Genomic DNA, 20,561 nt, shown 5'->3' with positions numbered 1-20,561 from the left:
GTACCACAACGGATATTATTAATAAAAAGTTGGCCATTTGGGGATTTGCAGAAATTTCTGGTTCATGTGTATTTATTTCTGAAAATTTCTGTGTTATTGTATTTGCATGCCTTTGTTATCATTGTAAAATTTCCATTAGGAACATTACAAAGATCTTGTATGTACTTTCTTCAAGGTACCTCGATTTTCATGCTGATAAGGGCTGATGTAAGGACCCACTTCAAGAGTGCCATGCACTTTTTCTTTTGGCTTTCACACTTTAAGGGTACCAGAATAAAGGGGCTGTATAGACTTCCATTGCTTCAGCTGCTAGATAAGGATTAGGCCATCTGTCCTTCAAAATCATGACTTGGTCAATGGATTCTGCATACATACTGCACAACACTATTCTCCCTTGTTGACAGTGTTACATATTCCAATCCTACCACATGCACAAGATCTTGGTAAGGAATAGTGTCTAGATCTCAGAACCTGTCCTCAGCCTTCTGGTTAATGAACAAGTTTATATATACCAGACCTCAACAACAGGCTCTGGACTACAACAACATGACAAATACATTCTATCAATATCACCCCTGCACTGCAAATATGTCAGCATACAATGGCACGATTTTATCCTTATTATGTACAGTCGATTTCACTAGCTGTATGCACATATAACTTAGATTCTGCATTGCCTTAATAGACCTATGTGCATTATTAGGCGTATAAAGTCATACAGTGTATAGCAGTCCTTCATACACATGATTTCAAGTTAGATCACTCCTTGCCCTTTTTAAACGCACAACAGCCAAGCCAATCATTTCTACTCACAGCCTTCAATTACACAAATTGCGTACCAGTGAGTAATCATAAGAACCATGTGTACCATGCATAAATACCTGTATTGATCATTAACCACAGCCTTTCATCAGTGCATTCCAATTAACAAAAAAATTAAACATGGATCTCTTCTACTTCACTCATCATGCACATGTATGGAGATTGCAGCACAAAAAAAAAGACCTTACAGCCTGCTGCAAGAAGGTAAGACACTCTTTTGATCTGCTGCAGAAATGATATGACAAGAAAACTGAATGATAGCAAAAAAAACCCCTTACACAGCTTATGATAAGGCCTTTTTCTGCTAAGGAAGACAATGAGGCTTCTTGACAATAACACCTTTACTGCTGGCAATAAAACACTCTCTCCTAAATAGGTCAGATTCCTTCAATAGTTGCAAAGTCTTATGATGCCCACTGCTATAGTCTGGAATACACAGTCAATCTTACCAATCTTGAAACTGCGCATAAAACCCTACTTCCTGAGGATTTGAGTCACAGAGATATTTCAATGATAGGGAGCTAATGATATTTGAGATATTCAGATATTAGATCTCCAAAAGTTGTCACAATATTTATGCAAGGGAGATTTCAACATATCATACCTTAATTAATAATGAAGCCCTTGATGTGATATATAACATTAAACAAACCTCTGTCCCTAGACTTCTCGCACAGGATTGTGCCATTTATATTTCATAACAGTGACCAATATAGCCCATCATAAACCAACGACTATAAGAACCACGACATTAAACAAACCTCTGTCCCTAGACTTCTCGCACAGGATTGTGCCATTGATATTTCAGAACAGTGACCAATATAGCCCATCATAAACCAACGACTATAAGAACCACTGTGTTCCTTCAAGACAATTTACGCTTCAGAAGAAGCTTGCGTATGCTTCAGATCTGTAGATTCAGATTTGGATCATGACATACCTTATATGCATGTATGCTGTCAAGGAAACCATAAGTAATCTGCACTTTTCTATTAAAGTAAGTTCCCAGATCAATATCAAGCCAAGCAAATAGCATCAGTTTTGTTCCTCATGACTTGTTTCAGAATTTTGCCCACATCTGTAATGACCTTTCCTGGTGTAAAGATATTTCAGAAACCGAATTTAACCAACCTTCATACCATCATTCTATCAAATCAAAGGCTACAGGTATCTGTAATGGATCCCTCAGATTAGGTTCATAACATAGGCCGAAAGTTTAGGTCTGCCAGCAACCATATCCAAATAAAATAAATCCCTTATCATTCCATAACCCAAGAGATAACCATAACCAGAAAACCCTTTCAATAACCATAACCAGAAACCCCTTTCAATTCTGTCTCTCGTTAGATCTTCAGGGATTCCTCGGGGCCGAGAGAGCTAAGAGTCTTATGATTTGCGTTGAATGCTTGTGATACTGCTCCTCATGGTAACTTATAGACCTTGATAAAGATCTCAACTTTGAAGGGTACTCTCCCTTATAACAGAGATCCTTAGTTTGGCGTTATTACAGCTGAGCATTTATGGAGCTTTGTCCACAATTTTTGTGATTGCTTTCTCTTCCTTGGGCTTGCCCTCACCTGAGCTCTGATACCATGTTAAATTTCGATGATGCGTTTTTTGCTTTGAACAATTACTTCAATGTTTCATAGTAGGCCATTTACAATTCTAATTTAGATCCGTTAGCAATCACATAATCCATAATCACATTGAAAGTAACTGAAGAAAGAACGTAGACGATAAATGCAGAAGACAAGCCAAGACAAGAGAACACACATATTGGCTCAAGCCAGGGAAAAACCCCAAGACAGGGAAAACCCTTGAGCGATCTTATTTATTATAAATATCAAATGTTCAGAGAAGGAGAGAGAGAGTACAATCATAGTCAAAGTAGACCTGCGAATACTACTGTCCAGATATGAAGAAGATAGCCGAGTTTAACACTGTCCAAACATAGAGGAGATAGCCCACTCAAATTCAGTCTTCATTCTTCAGCCCTAACCAGAGATCAATGATGGTCAAGGAAGCTACAAACTTGACTTGATCCAGGTTCAATAAATGTGGCCTCTTGCACTGAAGATAAGACACCCAAAACAGGTTGAATCTAGGCAGACATACAGTTCTGGTTAGAGCACGTATCATCCCTAACTTACAGCAGAAACCCTGTGAAATCACCCTCAAAGTACTTTGATCTTCCTTGCTGTAGGTGCGGTCCAGGCTAGGCTAAAATATAGGCATCATATCCTTCTTGTAACATATGTTGAACCCCTGTAATATTCATAGAGGGACTGTGACCTGCAAGAGAAAAGACGCAGTCCAGAATAGCCCTTAAGCATGTATTGCATAAGAACAGACTTACTCTAAGCAACCTCGGCCTCCTACCTGAAGAACTTGGATCATGAAGAAGACCAAACAAATCCCAAACTAGCCCTTGATACCTTCGCTGGAAATCATCCTCTTCTACGGCCATTTCAGAGAAAACGGAGAGAAAATGGATGTGCCGAAATGAGGGTGGAGGCACCTTCATTTATACAATTTGGTGAGGTTGAAGAGACGTGACCTTTGGGTTCAGTGAGCTGACATAAAGAAGAGGCCGACCCTGAAATTTTACATAAATTCAAAAACCCATTTCTCCTTGTCCAAATTTAACGATCTTTATATCGATTTTGGTCCAGTTGAAGAGAGGAATTCAATGCTGCAATTATCTTCCCCAGAGGAGCTATACAAAGTGGAATTTGGCCCTAGTTGCCAATTTTAACACATTATGAAGACCGAACCTAGTTACATATTTCAACACTCCCTCTTAACTAGGGAGGTATTCATAATCTATACATGGTACTTGGACATTGTCAATCTGAAGAATTCTCATAAGAAGAGTTGGATTGGTAACCCATTTGTATAGCAAAATATCATCCAACATTGTCGCATAACAAGGTCTTTACTAACAACTATATCTCTCCACAAATCAGAGCATAATGCTGGTGAGACCAATGATTTATAGACACTATCATCATTGTCTCTTTCGGAACATACACCACCCAGTTTCTCTCAGAGTATGTTCCAACATGACTATTCTTATCTTGGATTCCCCGTCCTCAAAGAATATTGGTCCTCTACGACTACTCTTATCTTGGATGCCCTACCACATCGTCAGAGAGTATCGGATGCCAGATACTTACACAATACTCCATTCTTTTTTAAGTGAAGATAGGAATGATGTGTCTATCTCTCCTCATGGCCTGCACTAAGACTTACGACTTTTAGTCCTGGTCTAGTGCATGACACATGAAGTAGAGAACCATATCTGTCACTCCCTCTTAACCAAGGATGACCAACCCATTCCATAAAAGGAATGTACCCAATCTCCCTCTTAACTAGGGACTTGCTTCTAACAACTCTCTTGGTGGAGATCATGGGACATTTAGCTGCTTGAAGGGCTCCCTCTTTCGATGTCATGAATTTCATTTTCTTTGATATGGAGCCTTCATCTTTTGGGACATCTTTGTAGGGCACAAACCATCCATCACTTTCATTTATGAATTATGTCAGTCATGTCATTCTTCATTTCATTGGAAAGTGATCATTTTGTCCATATCTGGTCTTATTTCATGCCTTGCTACCTTCTTCATGTCATGTTTCCTTCATGATCTTCCATCCTACCACATGAGTACCAGTTGTAGATGACATCTACATCTCTTTCCTTGGTAGCCCTGCATTAGCCCATCCAGATATTGTTTAAAGAAATGAACATTTAAATCAAAATTACCATTGTGATTGTTCTTTCATCATGGCATCTCCTTGTTTGCATCAATATCCTGCATACATTTGACACATCTCCAAACAAATATTAAATGTCAAGGGTCTCTTTCTTTTCCAGACTGCATCGGAGTCTACAAACCTTTTTCATGAAGATGTCACGGTCAATCCTTCTAGTCAACAGATGTTGATGACCATAGTTGCACGTTTCACGATCTCTCCTTACTTTCTTCCATATTGCTTTTCAGGAACTTCCATCCATAGTTCCTTTATTTTTGTCAACCACCTCATATTCCATATGAGAACTTATTATGTTGATTTCATCTTTAGTCAATATGTGAACCATGCCTTCATGCATTCTTCCAAAGGAGGAGATCCCTTTCTCTTGATCATGCTCATTAGGTGGAGCATTTATCTATGCTATTTGCAACTATATGACATGACTCAATTAAATTCGTGCATATATACCTCATCTCTTGCTTTAGGTCATCTAGACTTTCTTCAGCAGCTTCCTTGATTGAAAGATCTTCAATCATCTTGACCTGATACACTTCTTATGATATCATACCATCATTCCATGAATCCCATAGAAGGTGAGACAATTGCTTCTTCCAATAGGTGGACCTTTTAATGACAATGCCAATGGAGGATCTTGATCATCCTCATCCGGAAAATGCTCCTCTTGAATGATGTATGATGAGCTTTATACTAGATGGATTTCTTCTTCCCATAAGTACTACTTATGCTTCTAATGAGGTTACCAAGAACTACATCCTTTTATAGGTGACTGCCATAGACTTCTATTTCTATCTTTTATGCTCTTTATGATGATGACATTAGCTCATGCTCCAATCGTATGCTATCATGATGTCATTTTTAATGTGATGCATCCCATCATACTCTATTGACTGTAATTCCTTAACCATGGCAGAGATTCTATTTCTCCTTGCTATCCATAGAATAGAGTCTGAGGATCTTAAGAGTGTGTATAGTTCCCTCTTTTCCATTATGTTTCTCAAAGGATCAGCCCATCCAACTTTACTTCTTGTACTTGCAATATAAGTTAACAAGTACCCCAAGCAAGGAATACAAGACGAAAACATGATACCAAGATTTCTAGGGTTTCCATGCAATCAAGAGGTCATCCTAGAGCTTCTAAAGTTCAAACCCTAGATTTGATTCTATTCCATCTTTATGTCAAGCTTAGGTTCATTTTCCCTAGAATACTAACAAACCCTAGAATCATATCTTCAACCCAAAATATCTTAAAATATACCATACATACCTTATGGTTACTTACCTTTGTCGGGATGACTTGCAATTCCAGATACCATCTTTATTGATCTGATTTTGGGTGTGAGATATTCTTGCTGCTTCTTCCAAGTATATGATAACCATAGAGACTGTGTTCACTGATCTTGGATCTATTTTCCTATAGATTCACAAATCTTCATACAAGTGATATTTGTAAGCATATCACTTGTTACATTTTCGACATCTGCTTGATGACTATATTGCTTCAGGCCTGGTTCCTTGAATCTTTCAAACTTCATTACAGCGATCAGATATGTATGAGATAGGTGACTGCTGCATGAACTTGGTAAATACAGGATTTGAACTTGTAAGTATAGTAGAGAAGTGATGTCACAAGGACATATCTTTGAAGATGAGATCTCTGCTATCACAGAGATAGAGAGATCTAAATTTTAAACTTTTAGTAGTTTTGAATCCTTGACAGAGATCCACCACATGTATGACTTGTAGGGTGATATGATCTTAGAATCAGTGGTTGATGAAGGTTTGATTTCATGTAACAATAGTTCAGATTCTCGTTCCTTCTTGCAATGAACTTTAGTCTTCAAAAGATCATAGCAATTTCTTCTTTGTCTTCAATTCCTTAACTGCAACTTCAACCTCTTCTTACTGCAACTTCGGCCTATCTGAAGCTTCTGCAATTTTCTGCCCTTGTTACAGAAACCCTAGACCACACAAGTATGCCGAAAATGGTGAGATTAGCCTTCTTACTCCCTCGCTTGACTTTCTTCTCTTTCCTTGTAAACTCAGTCCTTGAAAACAGTCCTTATTGACATCAATTCTTAATTTTTTGATGGTACTGCAACTCAGTTTCCTAACAGCAGTTTGTAGCTTTGAAATTGTTCGCACGTGTGAAGAGTAGGAGGCCCAAAACAGTCTCAAGACTCAAACTTTTCGATTTTTCTTCTTTGCTATCAAACAGGTTTCTTGTCTTCCTTTATCGCTCTTCTAGCTTGTGCTTAGATGCTTGATTGATTCCTTCTTGATGAAGATGTCTTCCTTCAAGATGATGATGTAGTCCTTGGCTTGGAGATGAGAGGATCTTCTTGATGCTTTGATGCCTTTGATAATCTTCTAGAACTTCGGTCCTTTGATGAGCTACCCTTACTTGACTTGTCACCTTAACTCTGATACCATGTTGAGAAATCTAGGGCAGTGGGATGAGATGATTTCTCTTAGCTTGATAACTGTTTGTGATGTATTTTTAATTTTACTTCATTACTTGTTGCTTATTATTATGTGTTCTTTTCATCAAACAAATAACAAAGACAATAAAGAACAATGAGACAAAGGACACAAGATATAGGTGATCATCCAGGGCCAAAACCTCTTTGCCATGAGAGGAAAACCCACAGAATTCTTCTTCTTATAGAATCTTCAATTGGTGAGTTCCAAGACCTAGACCCTTGACCAAAACCCCCTCCAAGGCCAAGTCAAAGTTTCTCCTTGATGAACTTCTCTTCCTTGAAGTCAATGCTTGTCAAACTTATTCACTGCTTCAGATTTCGATCCCTTAACTCAGAATTTCGGCTGGCTGTTGCAGATTTGCAATTATGGCTTCTTCTGCAGAAACCCTCGGAAACATAAGAGGCTTGAAGATGGACGAATTTCCCTTTTCTCTTCTTCGCTCTACTTGGCTTCCCTTCTTTGTCAACTCAGCTTGCTGAAGAGACCTTTCTTAGTCCAAAATATAGCGAAGATGATTGCAACTTCGTGCTTACTGCTGCAGAAACGATTCCCTAACACTTCGCATGTGTGGAGGAGAAGGACCCAAAACAGACCTATAATTGCTTCGATCTTCCTTTCTCTTGCTTCTCCTTGTTTTGGCTTCCTTATCTTCCTTGATCGAACTCCTTTACATGCTTGAGTGAGTGTATCTTGAGTGAGGCCGAGTTCCTCTTTATATAGTCTTTGTTGAGCCCTCAAATAGGCTGACTTCACCTTCTAGAAAGGACAACTGCTCCTTTGTAGGCCGACTTGATACTTTGCATTTGACAAGGTCTTGGAGGGGTATTTGACTTTGACTTTGACTCAAATAAATTTTCTTACAATATGTAACATGCCCAAGAAGGGTTATTCATACTTGACAATGACTCTTTTGATTTTTATAGACTCAATGACAAATCCTAGAAGCTCTCATTGGGAGCTTGACCTAAAGTAAATTTCCCTTGAGCATGAAACCCATATCTCAAGAACAATAATAATAAATGTATTTTTCTCTTTCCATTGAATACATAAAATCAACATTATATATGTCATTATGAAGACCGAACCTAGTTACATATTTCAACAGGCACTGTTTTTGTGATTAGGAGGATGTAAATGGTATGTGGATTATTGATTTGTTCATGGGGATCCCATCTATAGACAATGAGAGCTAGGAAAATCTAAATTGCTACTTGTTATCACTTGAAATTCAAAGGTTCCAAGCTAACTAGAAACAACACTGCCACCACATACTATTTCTCTGCACTTCATGTTAGTCGTTGCTAATCATGGAGGGAATCTCTAGGTGACTTTTTGAGTTAATTGACAATTAAAAAAATGATTAGTAATGCTTAAATCAAAATAAAAGCTTGCTGTCCTAAACTTATTTGCTAGCAAATATGAAAATCAACAAGAAGAAGATGACCTATTTGTGATACCCATTTTTTTTAAACCAGAGATGTAAAATTTGTGTCCTAAATTAGAAATTAAATGAAACCATTCCAGAAATGTACCCAAATTTCTAAATCACTCATACATGCAATTAGAACCAGAATTTGATAATTGGGATGCAGAAGAATATCTGGTTATTCATTTGAAGGTGTTTCTGGTCAAATGTTACTCCCGCTTCTGCTACCAAACCCACCCTTTTCCTCCCAGCCTATCTGCGATCAACCTATACGGTTCCCAAATCTAGAAGACTTCAAAATTGAGGTCTTCTGGCCCCGTGCCCAAAACTCCAAGAACAAAGGCTCACTGTTACAAATTTCTCTGATCTGAAGCTCATTTCCTGGGGTTCACCGCTTTCCTCCCCCCTTCTCCTCATCTCCTTCCATCTCCTTATATTCTCCCCCCAAGGTTCTCCCCTTCACCACCTCTTCATCGAATCCTTTCCCAAATCACAGTCGGTTATTTGTCGGTTAAACTCCTCCATGGTGGTCCTTCCTCCAGGTGACAAGTTTTACCATCTCCTTTGTTTTGAAACATGTCATATAATATTAACCGCCTTCTCCTTAAATGTTAATGATGCGGCAAGCTTTCATTTCTTTATTTAGTTTAGGTATGATATAATCCATAATTATTTTTTGTTTTATATCGGATAATTTTATTTAAGTTGTATCATATATATACATATATAAAACACATTTTCGTTTATTGCTTTTATTGAGTATAATATATATTTTTTGTCCCCCTTTTGATATATATATATATATATATATATATATGCTTTTAATTTATATGTAATTATTTTATTTTGTATAGATCATATTTCCATTTGAACTTGTATACTATATTGCATTCATCTTTTTATTTGTATAATAAACTATAGTTACCTATTAAGATGATGGCAGACACATAAATACCTTACTTAATGTATTTCATATATTCTTGCGAGTTGGGTATTTAGTTTAATATTTTCATTTATTAATTCTTGTATATTGTTTGTGAATTTTCAATTCTTCTTAATTTAGTATGGATACTAGTGCAGTGCATGCGACACATGCATATGTAGCTATCATATGCATGTCTCGTATGCATGCTAATATGTCTATGTTCCCTATAACTCTAGGTGGGTCATTACACTAATAACTGAAAACACAGGGAAAATGATGCAAAACTCTATGTAAGTGTTGGGTATGCAACCTAGCACAATTCTAGACTAGCAAACACTGAAATTTCTCTATGTTTCTGTGTTGAAAGCAAAATTACAGCTAGCTAATCTTGCTAGCTCAATTGGCAAGTGCCATGAAAATGAACTATTATGTACCAAGAGATTCGAGGTTCAAATCCCCCCGACTTACCCGTGTCTGTAGAAGGGGCATACATAGGCACCTAGAGGTTATAGTGGTAGTAGTCAGAATCTACCCCATGTCACACAAGTACAAAACTGGCCCCAGTTGTCAATTTGTCTAGTAAAAAAAATAAATCTTGCTGTACTTTAGTCTTTAACAAAAAAATGAATTAAAGTGATCTAAAATGCATAATTATATGCCTTGAATGTCTAAGATGCACAATTTTCAATGTACATATTATAGTTTACTCTTATATGAGGAATTAAAATACATAACCATTATCAAATATTCTAATAGTGACCACCTTTCTTCCGCAGCCCAAAAGCTGCTGGCAACATTTTTGGAAACTAGCCAGAATTTTGCTCAACTGAAAAACTTGTGCCCTTTAGTAAAATGTCTTTTTGTGAAGAAAACTTCCCCATTTGTTTTGGATATGAATTCTACCAGATGCATAATGCAATGAGTAGACTGCTTGAGCCACAGTCTGTATTGATGATTTTCACCGCTTTTATTCCTTTTTCTTGACTTTAGTTGAAATTTCTGAATGTTTTACAGCCGTGCAGAGGTCTTCTTCTGTTTGGTCCTCCTGGAACTGGAAAAACAATGCTTGCGAAGGCTGTTGCCACAGAAGCAGGGGCAAATTTTATAAATATCTCAATGTCGACAGTTGCATCAAAGGTGTGCACAATATTTTAGCTTTCATTTATCAGCAGTCTTCAGATTCTATTAGTTTAAATGATGTTGTATACTTCGCTGTATTTGCAGTGGTTTGGTGAAGCAGAGAAGTATGTCAAGGCGGTGTTTACTTTAGCTAATAAAATAGCCCCTAGTGTTATATTTATCGATGAGGTAAGCTTGGCTGGTGTTCATGTCATATATCACAACAATATTTCCTTTGGAATTTATATGTTTATGGTTGTCTTTAGACTATTTTCAAATGTCTCCTAGAATACTAGCATCTTAAGCAATAGGATTGTTTTTTCATGTTTGGTGTTAAAATATTTAAATCAAGTAGTTTTTCTGCAGGTGGACAGCATGCTGGGAAGAAGAGGAAAGGACTCTGAGCATTCTGCTATGCGTAAGCTAAAGAATGAATTTATGGCTAGTTGGGATGGTCTCAGGACACGGGATAAAGAACGAGTGCTGGTTCTTGCTGCTACAAACCGTCCATTTGATCTAGATGAAGCAGTCATTCGAAGGTTTCCAAGGAGGTATAATTCATATTTAACATATATTCGTTTATATTAGATTCTTTTGCGGATGAGTTTGAGTTTTATTACATTATAATGTCAGGAGATGTGAAAACTTGCCAAGAATCATGTTTGATGACTTTGAAAGCACTCACATAGTCAGATCTATAACATTGCAGGTTAATGGTTGATCTCCCAGATGCTGAGAACCGAGTAAAAATCCTCAGGGTCATCCTAGTAGATGAAGACTTGGCACCAGATTTTAATATAGAGGAATTGGCTGCTGCCACTGATGGCTACTCGGGAAGCGACTTGAAGGTGGTGCTTGTTGCTTATGCGTTCTTATACTTTTCTATTTTGGAGAACCACCCTCTCTGTTAGATAGATGTGGAGGGAGATGCTTAAGACAGGAAAATTAAAAGGCCTTATATGCTACATTTTATGGAGCTAGAACTAATTGATGATCAAGAAGCCTTTAGTTAAAGAAGATCTTGATATTTCGGTTCCCCAAGATCTTTACTTAATATGTTACCTCATTTCATTCATACACAGAATGTTACCTCATTTCATTCATACACAGAATGCTAAGTTGGACTTCACATCTTTCAAGTAGTGCTGATCTGGTTTGCATCTTTACAGAGCTTATGCACAACTGCTGCATATCAACGAATTCGTGAGCTATTAGATCAAGAAAGTAAGGTATGCAGGCACTAGGCTGTTTTAAAATTTAAACATAACTTCTTTTTTTGTTGGATCATGTTAACTGCTTGCTTATTTGATACAGGAGAGAGAGAAAGCAAAATCTGAAGGACAGCCTCCACCTCTAACCTCTAAAACACCTGAACTCCGTCCCATAAGTATGTCTGATATGCGACAAGCCATGGAAAAGGTGATAATTATGAGAACAGTACACTGTAGGGTTATGGAATGAAATTGCATTTTCCGTTTCATACCTATGAGTTTTAGGTCCAAGTAGCATTTTCTTTGCTTGTGTTATTCCTTCCTGAGTATGCAGGAAACTGTAATATTGATGTTTCTCTATTCTGTCAGGTTCGTTCTAGTGTCTCTTCAGATGCTCGAAGTATTCTCGAATTGCGGCAATGGAATGAGCAATACGGAGAAGGTGGAACAAGGAAGGTGATCACTTTAAGTTATTTCATGTGAAATAAGCTACACCTTTTAAGAGGTAACCCTTGAAATCCATACCTCAACTCTGTATTTTGGTATTACCTTTTTAAAAGACATCTTGATACCAAGCAATCATACTTTTGATTAAAATAGTATTGCACCTGTGTTCTTAATTGTGCATTAAGAATATGTTCATGTTTAACGATCAATTTGTAGCTGTATTTTTAAAGTCATTTCATTACTATCATGCATGTTGAGAAATGGTACCACGGAGGTGTTTCCTAGTGCTTTGTGCTTAGTAGCCTTGGAAAAGTGGTAAAGTGAACCCCTTGAAGAAAAAGTGACTTTATGAATTTATTAAAGCCATGTGACATTTTATTGGTTACTTTGTGAGATTATGAAAGTACATTGTACTTTTTATTATTAAAGTGACATTATGAGAAAAATTACTGTCATAAAGTACATGGTACAGTTCCATGTTATTGAAGTGTGACTAGGAGGGTCAATTAATAAAAAGGGGGAGTTGAGGGGGTCATTTTGAGATTAGATCTCCACCCTTGATCAAGAGAGGCTAAGATCTAAACTTGCCCCTTGATCTTAGGGATAGGTCTTTCTCTTCATTATGAGAACAAAAGGAGGGAAAAGGCACTTTGAGAGAATCATTCTCCATGTGTGCGATTGGAGAAGAGAAAGAGAAGGAGAGGAGAGGAGACCAAGTCGACTTGCAGGGAAGGAGGCTGATTTTTTCTATAAGGAGAAGAAGACAAAATAAGTGGCTGAGAGGACAAATCGTACAACCTTCGGAGGGCACATTTCCCAAGGAAATCATACTGTTGAGAGGGCATGAATTCCCAGGCAGGTAGCACAACACAGGTGAGACAAATAGCAAAAAATGGGTTACGATTTTTTGTGCAAGTCATACTACAGGCTGACTGGATCATACAACGAATTTTTTAGGGACTGTTGGCACAATTTTTGAGGAGGAAAATCAGAGCATTTAATGCGCAGGTCGTGTTGTACCTTCAGCGTAAATTTCAGGGTAACTGAGTGGTTTTCAAGCTGAGTTTTAGTCATGAAAATTGAGGATACAGTACAGCATTTAATGTTGCTACAGAAAATTGATTTCTTAACAGAGTGGCACACCGATTGTGGTTATTAAGGCATAGATTTCGAGACAATGGTACTACAGAAATCCAGGACAGCTACAACACGATTTTCAAGGCAAGATGGGGTAGATTTGAGATAACTGTGTTGTATTAATTGTTGATTGTACTATTGTACCAAAATTCTCTTAAGAAAAATAAAATCTCCCTTCCTCACTGGTTTTCCCTTCGGGGTTTTTCATGGTTAGCTTGACCAAAATTTCTTGTGTCCAAATTTCATGAAGGATTGTGTGATTTCTCAACAAATGTGAAAAGTAGAGTAGATATGTTGTGTTTCCCTTTGAGATTTGAATTCAAGTTTATATTAGCTTCTAATCATGATGGGAAGGACATTAAACTTGATGTGAAAACCAAACTTGAAACTGGGAGGGATTTACAGGTGCAAACTTCAACATCGTTTCAGATTAGTGGCGAGCAGATCTGCTGAGAAACAGTGACCAAATAGCAAGTTTAAATAGGGTTGTGTGGTTGAGAGGGAGCTAGGTTTACCTTTGGGACAGATCTGAGTCTTTTTGTGTTGGGTTGTTGAGGTCATGGTAACACGGTTGAGTGTGGAAGATAGGTTGAGTGGGGTTGAAAACTTCAGCTCATGGAAGGAGAGGTTTGTATTGGTGCTTCAGGAGTTTGAGCTATGGGATATTGTTGAGACTACAGTAACTCCCCTCGCTGATCCAATACTATTGGCTGATTTCAACAAGAGGAATGTGAAAGACAAAAGTTTCCTTCTAGATGCTATTAAAGACCACCTTATTCCCATTGTTTTGGGGATGACGTATGCCTTTGAGATGTGGGCAACTTTAATCAAACGTTTCCAAAGCAGTAATAAGAATAAAAATATGGTGTTGTGGGAAAAACCGAGGCAAACCAAGATGACCTAAACCAACACTATATCCTCATAACTCACCAAGGTTACTCAAGTAAGAGACGAGTTGGCAGTTGTGGGTGAAACCATCTCTGATGAGCAGTTGGTTATATCAGCCATGAGTGCTTTTACACCGAGTTGGGATGCCTTCATTGATGGAATAGTTGCCCATGAGAAACTTCTAGATTGGGGAAGAATGTGGGATGATTTCCATTAAGAGGAGATAAGACAAATTGTTAGGATATTCCGACACATAGGAAATAGTTAAGTTCAACTTGGTCTAGTATAGAGTTAGGTATAGAGTTGGGTAAAGTGTGTTCCTTTACCGTTGTACATTTTGTAACTTACAATCCGACGGTTCACTCTCTCCTCGGTATTACCGACACTTGATCCGTGGCTTGACACCTGATTGGTCCATGAGTTCTATTTAAAGCGCATGGAGGGTCATTGTTCGGGTAATCCGTCTATGAGAGAAAGCTTATGTAAATTTTCATTCTTTGATTAATAAATTGCCTGAAGTGGCCACGTTGGCTCAGGCCGTGGACTGTTTCCCTCTTTGAGGGTTTTAACCACGTCAAAAATACTGGTGTATTGATTTGAGATCTGGTTGTGAGCGGTGTCCTTTTGGTGTTCTTTCTGAGGAACTTACCCTGTAAATTCCTACACAAATCTCCAAGAGTGGTGGGCAGTGTGGTGGGAGAGTGTGAAAATTCTGTTACTGCAGCAACTGATTTATTTTACCTATTTATTTTCCAATAAGTTATTCACGAAATCCCTTCAGTAAATATTAAAATAAACTCTACTGCAGATATCATACCATTATACAGAAACAAATACATGCACAAGAAGCAAACACATAAACACAATTATTTTAGGACAATTGTCCCCAGAAAAACCCAATGCAGGAAAATCGGTGCAACAGAGGAGGATTTTATTAATCAGCGTTTCTTGAGTACAACTAGGGTGGCAAACTGGCTCACCCAATAGTGATAAACACACAGTAGTAATACCATAAAATTCTCCGGTGCTTCCTTTAAGCTCAGCGTCAGTCCAACTGGCCTCTACGCAACTCCGAGACCCTTTGCGTCAGCACTCTTCCTCGCTGCGTCAACACTTGGTGTCTCTGCATCACCCACGCAGGCCCTCTAGTAACTGCGCAATCCAGCTACCTTTGCGTCTTCCTAATTGGCTTTGCATCTACCTCTCTAATCTGTGCGCTAGTCCTCCGATACTATCCCTGCCTCTTTGTTATGTACTCGCGGTCTCTCACTGCAATCCAAACCTCTAGTTCGAATTTCTCAACAAACCTCGCTCCAGAAATCGCACTGACTGGTCTCCCTCTGGGGTGTCTCCAACTGACCCTCAAGTATTCTCTTATACTTTTCCTGTTGATGAATCAACGACCGAGATTAAGTCCCTAATCAATGGCTAAGATTAAAATAGACTTGATCCTTATCTCTTAGAAGCTTCTCATCCTTATCTTTATTAATACCCATTAATATTTTTACTTTCCTAAGTTTAGACTTAGGAACTCATTAAAAATATTAATTATTTTGATAACTCCTCATCTGGATGGAATTTTCCAAAACGATTTCTGGGTCTTGGAGATCTTGTGTGCTTTAGCCTCTCCACCAATTTTCATGGCTAGAGGACATCCAATGCTACCCCAAATCAACGCTCCCTCTTAGTGAGGAATGTGCTCTAGTAATACTCCACCATTGAGCATCACCCTGATCATCCGACACCAGTACCTGTGCTGATGCTTGGCCTTGCTGCCCAACATCCTTTGCACTACTGCCTCCTGTATTGCTGCCCATGGCTCTACCACTTCCACTGCTACATTTGTACTGTAACTCCCTCTACATCCGTGCTGCTGTTGGTCCTTCTTCCCAACACTGCATCTGCATTGCAACTCTTTCTCAAATGTTGCATCATGCTGCTCATAGCATTGCAACACCCGATACTTATCCATTTCTGCTATCGAAATGGATTCTTTACCATCCCCATCTTCTCCTTGAAATAAGCGAACTTGGTTCTTTCAAGGGCCTTGGTAAGGATGTCCACCACCTGCTCTCTTGTAGGAATGTAGCTCAACTGCACAGCTCCTCGTTGGACACAGTCTCTGACAAAGTGACACTGAATATCATTGTGCTTTGACCGATCATGAAATACTGGATTCTTAGAGAGCTTGATGCAACTCTGATTATCACACATGATCCTGGTTGCCTCTATCCTTCTTCTGAATAGGTTTACAAGCAATTTTCTAAGCCTTATGGCTTCACACGAAGCTATGCTAGTGGCCATATATTCTGCTTTGGCTGAGCTCAGAGCTACGGATTTCTGTTTCCTACTGGACCACGAGGTCATCCCTGATCCAATATTGAAACAGTTCCCAGAGGTACTTTTCCGATCCACTGAACTTCCAGAGCAATCTGCATCAGTAAACCCACTCAATTTGATATCATTATTTCTGGTGTACAAGAATCCATAATCGACTGTTCCCTGTATCTATTTGAGAACATGTTTGGCTGCTGCCCAATGAGCCCTCTTTGGTTCCACCATGAACTGATTGAGGGTGTTAACAACATAACAAATGTCTGGTCTGGTATTGACCAGATACATCAGGGATCCTATGAGCTCCCTGTATCAGGTGGAATCAACATCTTTGTCTTCTGATGCATCAATTTTCTTCCAGTTGGTGATCATTGGTGTAGCCATCGGCCTACAGTCTTGCATCCTAAATCTCTTCAAGATCTCTGTAGCATATCTTCCTTGTCCAAGGAAGATTTCACCCTTCTGTTGCCAAACTTCCAACCCCAGGAAATAATGCATCTGTCCCAAATCCTTCATGTCAAACTCTGTGGCTAGGTTCTTCTTGCAGTCCTCGATGAGCCTGGATGATCCTGTTAGGAAGAATTCATCCACATATAATACTAGGACTAGAGGCTCATTCTCTACAACCAGATAGTAGAGATTGGGATCTGCATCACTCTTGACGAACCCCATCTTCTGCAAGTAGCCATCAATTCGACCAAACCATGCTCTAGGTGTCTGTTTGAGCCCATACAAGGCTTTCATTAATCTACATACATGAGACTTCCTCTCATGTGTCTCAAAGCCTTTTGGTTGTTCAATGTATACTTTCTCTTCTATCACACCATTCAGAAATGCCGTTTTGACATCCATCTGATGAATCTCCAATTCCATCTGTGCTGTAAGAGATATCACGGTTCTAATAGATGTATACTTGGCTATTGGGGCGAAGGTCTCTTTGTAGTCTATTCCTTCCTTCTGAGCATACCCCTTAGCCACAAACCTTGCTTTGTATTTTTACACACTGTTGTCTGCAGCGTATTTAATCTTGTAGATCCATCTCAAACCTACCACTGATTTGTCGTGAGGTCTAGACATTACTTCCCAGACATCGTTCACCATTATAGAGCTGTACTCCTCTACCATCGCATCCATCCAAACTTGATGTTGAGCGGCCTCTTGAAAGCTAGAAGGCTCCCCATCTTGAGCTACTAAGGCGTGATATCTATCTGGTTGTCTTCACTCCCTTTTATTGTTTCTTGGTGCATCAATGAAATCTTCTGCATCCCATAGAATCTGTCGGAGTTCCCGACTCGTTCTTCGTCTGGTGGTAGGGGCATTTGTTAGCTCCTCTTCCTGTGATTCTTCTTGTTGTGAAGGAGAATTCTTGGCTTTCGCTGGTTGAAGTGGTTTGACCAATGGCTCATCTATTGACTGCTCCTTGGAAGGCATTTCTTGAGATTTTCTGAAGGCCCTATCTTACATGAACTTCACATCTCGTCGAACTACTACCTTCTTGCTCCTTGGAAGATAGATTTTATATGCTTTAGTGTTCTCGCTATATCCCACTAGATATCCTTTCTCTGCAGTTTGATCCAACTTCTTCCTCTTCTCCTTGGGTATACGACAATATGTTAAACTCCCAAATATCCTGAAATGACTGACTTCAGGGGTCTTCCCAGTGAAGGCTTCCTCTAGAGTGATCTTGCTTAATGCCCTATGAGGAGTTCTGTTCTGGACATAGATTGTCGTGCTGCATGCTTCTGCCCACAGGAATTTTGGCATATCCTGATCATACATCATGGCCCTAGCTGCTTTGATGATAATCCTGTTCTTCCTTTCCGCTACTCCATTCTGCTCCAGATTGTAAGGAGTTGTCCACTCTCTTCTGATGCCCTCCCTAGCGCAAAAATCGGTGAAGTCCTTATCGACATATTCCCCACCATTGTCTGAGTGCAAAACTTTTATTTTCTTTCCTGTCAGATTCTCCATCAGAGTATTGAATTCTTTGAATTGACAGAAAACCTCATCCTTGGTTTTCAGAAAATAAATCCAAGTTTTCCTAGAGTGGTCATCCATGAAGGTGATGAAGTATTTGTTAATTTATGGTATGTTCTATGCTTAGTGCAATTTACTTCAATTTCTTCTTATTAGCCACTGTTAAGCAATCACATTAACATAAATTAGAGTGCTGATAGAACATTAATAGATCGATAGAAAACAAGCAAGACAAGAGACACCAGATGTAGCAGCTAGCCAGAGACAAACGGAAAACCCTTTGATCAATTCTTCTATAATATTCAATAGTTTAGCATAGAGAGAAATACTGCAGATACATAAATATGTAATTTTAGGACAGCAACAGCAAACATTAACCAGCAAAATCAAAGCTGGTCAAACAAGATAGAAATGACCTCCAATATACTAGGTCAATATCCCAGTCAACTAGGCCTCCAACAGCCCATAAACAGTCCGAAAAACCCAGTCAAATGTAGACAATCTGAAGTAAACCTGCTACTACAAACTAGGAAAGTCAACGTTGGTCAAACCAGAGGTCAGAATGCCTCAGTTTGTGTGCCTAAAATCTGTGGCCTGCATAGGAGAGACAACAACACCAAAACCTGGTACATGCAACACATTGGTAGCTCAAAACCCCTCTCCCGTCTATGTTTGAAAAACTATGGTACCCTTTCCTATTGGAGTACACTTTGCCTTATTTCCCATGGTGATCTAAAAATTCATCCTTTCCTCCTGATATTCTGAGAAACATTCCCAGATTCCTGTCATATGCCAAGAGGCTCCACTGTCTATATACCATACCTCTGATGATGCAGAGCTTGTTACACAAGCAACTTCTTCTTCCAATATGGAAGTCAACATAGAGAAATCGAAATTTCTATCTCTTGTGCAATTTTGTGAAAATGTGCACGAGTCTCCTAATGTAGATGCCTCTGTATCATGATCTCGACCCATAATTGATTTTCCCTTCCTGTCTCTGATTCTTTGCTCTGATACCATGTGATAATTTTGTTACTGCAGCAACTGATTTATTTTACCTACTTATTTTCCAATAAGTTATTCATAAAATCCCTTCAGTAAATATTAAATAAATTCTACTACAGATATCACACCATTATACAGAAACAAATACATGCGCAAGAATCAAACACATGAACACAGTTATTTTTGGACAATTGTCCCCGGAAAAACCCAATGCGGGAAAATCGGTGCAGCAGAGGAGGATTTTATTTATCATCTTTTCTTGAGTGCAACTAGGGTGCCAAACTGGCTCACCCAACAGAGATAGCCACACAACAATAATACCATAAAATTCTCCGACGCTTCCTTTAATTCAACGTAATTCCAGATGGCCTCTACGTAGCTCCTAGACCCTCTGTGTCAGCACTCTGCCTCACTACGTCAGCTCTTGGCCACTCTGTGTCACCTACACAGGCCCTCTAGTCACTACGCAATCCAGCTGCCTCTGCGTCTTCCTGATTGGCTCTACGTCTACCTCTCTGATCTCTGCGTTGGTCCTCCGGTACTATCCCTGCCTCTCTGTTATGTACTCGCTGCCTCTCACTGCAATCTAGTTTGAATTTCTCAGCAAACCCTGCTCTAGAAATCGAACTGACTGGTCTCCCTTTGGTGTGTCTCCAACTGACCCTCAAGTCTTCTCTTATACTTTTCTTGTTAATGAATCAACAACCAAGATTAAGTCCCTAATCAACGGCTAAGGTTAAAATAGACTTTATCCTTATCTGTTAGAATCTTCTCATCCTTATCTTTATTAATACCCATTAATATTATTATTTTCCTAAGTTTAGACTTAGGAACTCATTAAAAATATTAATTATTTTAATAACTCCTCATTTGAATGGAATTTTCCAAAATGATTTCTGGGTCTTGGAGATCTCATGTGCTTTAGCCTCTCCACCAATTTTCATGGCTAGAGCACATCCGATGCTACCCAAAATCTACAGAGAGATGAAGAGAATGTTGCCCTAGCAGCAAAAGG

General features: G+C 38.9%; 1 protein-coding gene across 3 annotated transcripts in view; it reads left to right on the top strand.

Moving 5' to 3' along the window:
* Window positions 1-20,561, top strand: part of LOC149197887 (uncharacterized) — a 408,075-nt gene that overhangs the window by 331,464 nt on the left and 56,050 nt on the right. For all 3 annotated transcript variants that reach the window (XM_089406020.1, XM_089406021.1, XM_089406019.1), the window contains 7 exons: window positions 10,443-10,565; window positions 10,653-10,736; window positions 10,914-11,098; window positions 11,257-11,395; window positions 11,717-11,776; window positions 11,862-11,966; window positions 12,128-12,263. In XM_089406020.1, coding sequence (XP_089262146.1) covers window positions 10,443-10,565; window positions 10,653-10,736; window positions 10,914-11,098; window positions 11,257-11,395; window positions 11,717-11,776; window positions 11,862-11,966; window positions 12,128-12,241 — 810 coding nt within the window. In that variant the 3' untranslated portion in view covers window positions 12,242-12,263. The remainder of the gene's footprint in view (window positions 1-10,442; window positions 10,566-10,652; window positions 10,737-10,913; window positions 11,099-11,256; window positions 11,396-11,716; window positions 11,777-11,861; window positions 11,967-12,127; window positions 12,264-20,561) is intronic.

The sequence above is a fragment of the Pinus tabuliformis genome, chromosome 2_2, assembly GCF_031772625.1.
Source record: "Pinus tabuliformis cultivar Carrire ecotype Pingquan chromosome 2_2, CPIR1, whole genome shotgun sequence".
Taxonomy (NCBI): domain Eukaryota; kingdom Viridiplantae; phylum Streptophyta; class Pinopsida; order Pinales; family Pinaceae; genus Pinus; species Pinus tabuliformis.
The sequence above is the reverse complement of the archived record's forward strand: the minus strand, read 5'-3'. Positions and strand labels throughout refer to the sequence as shown.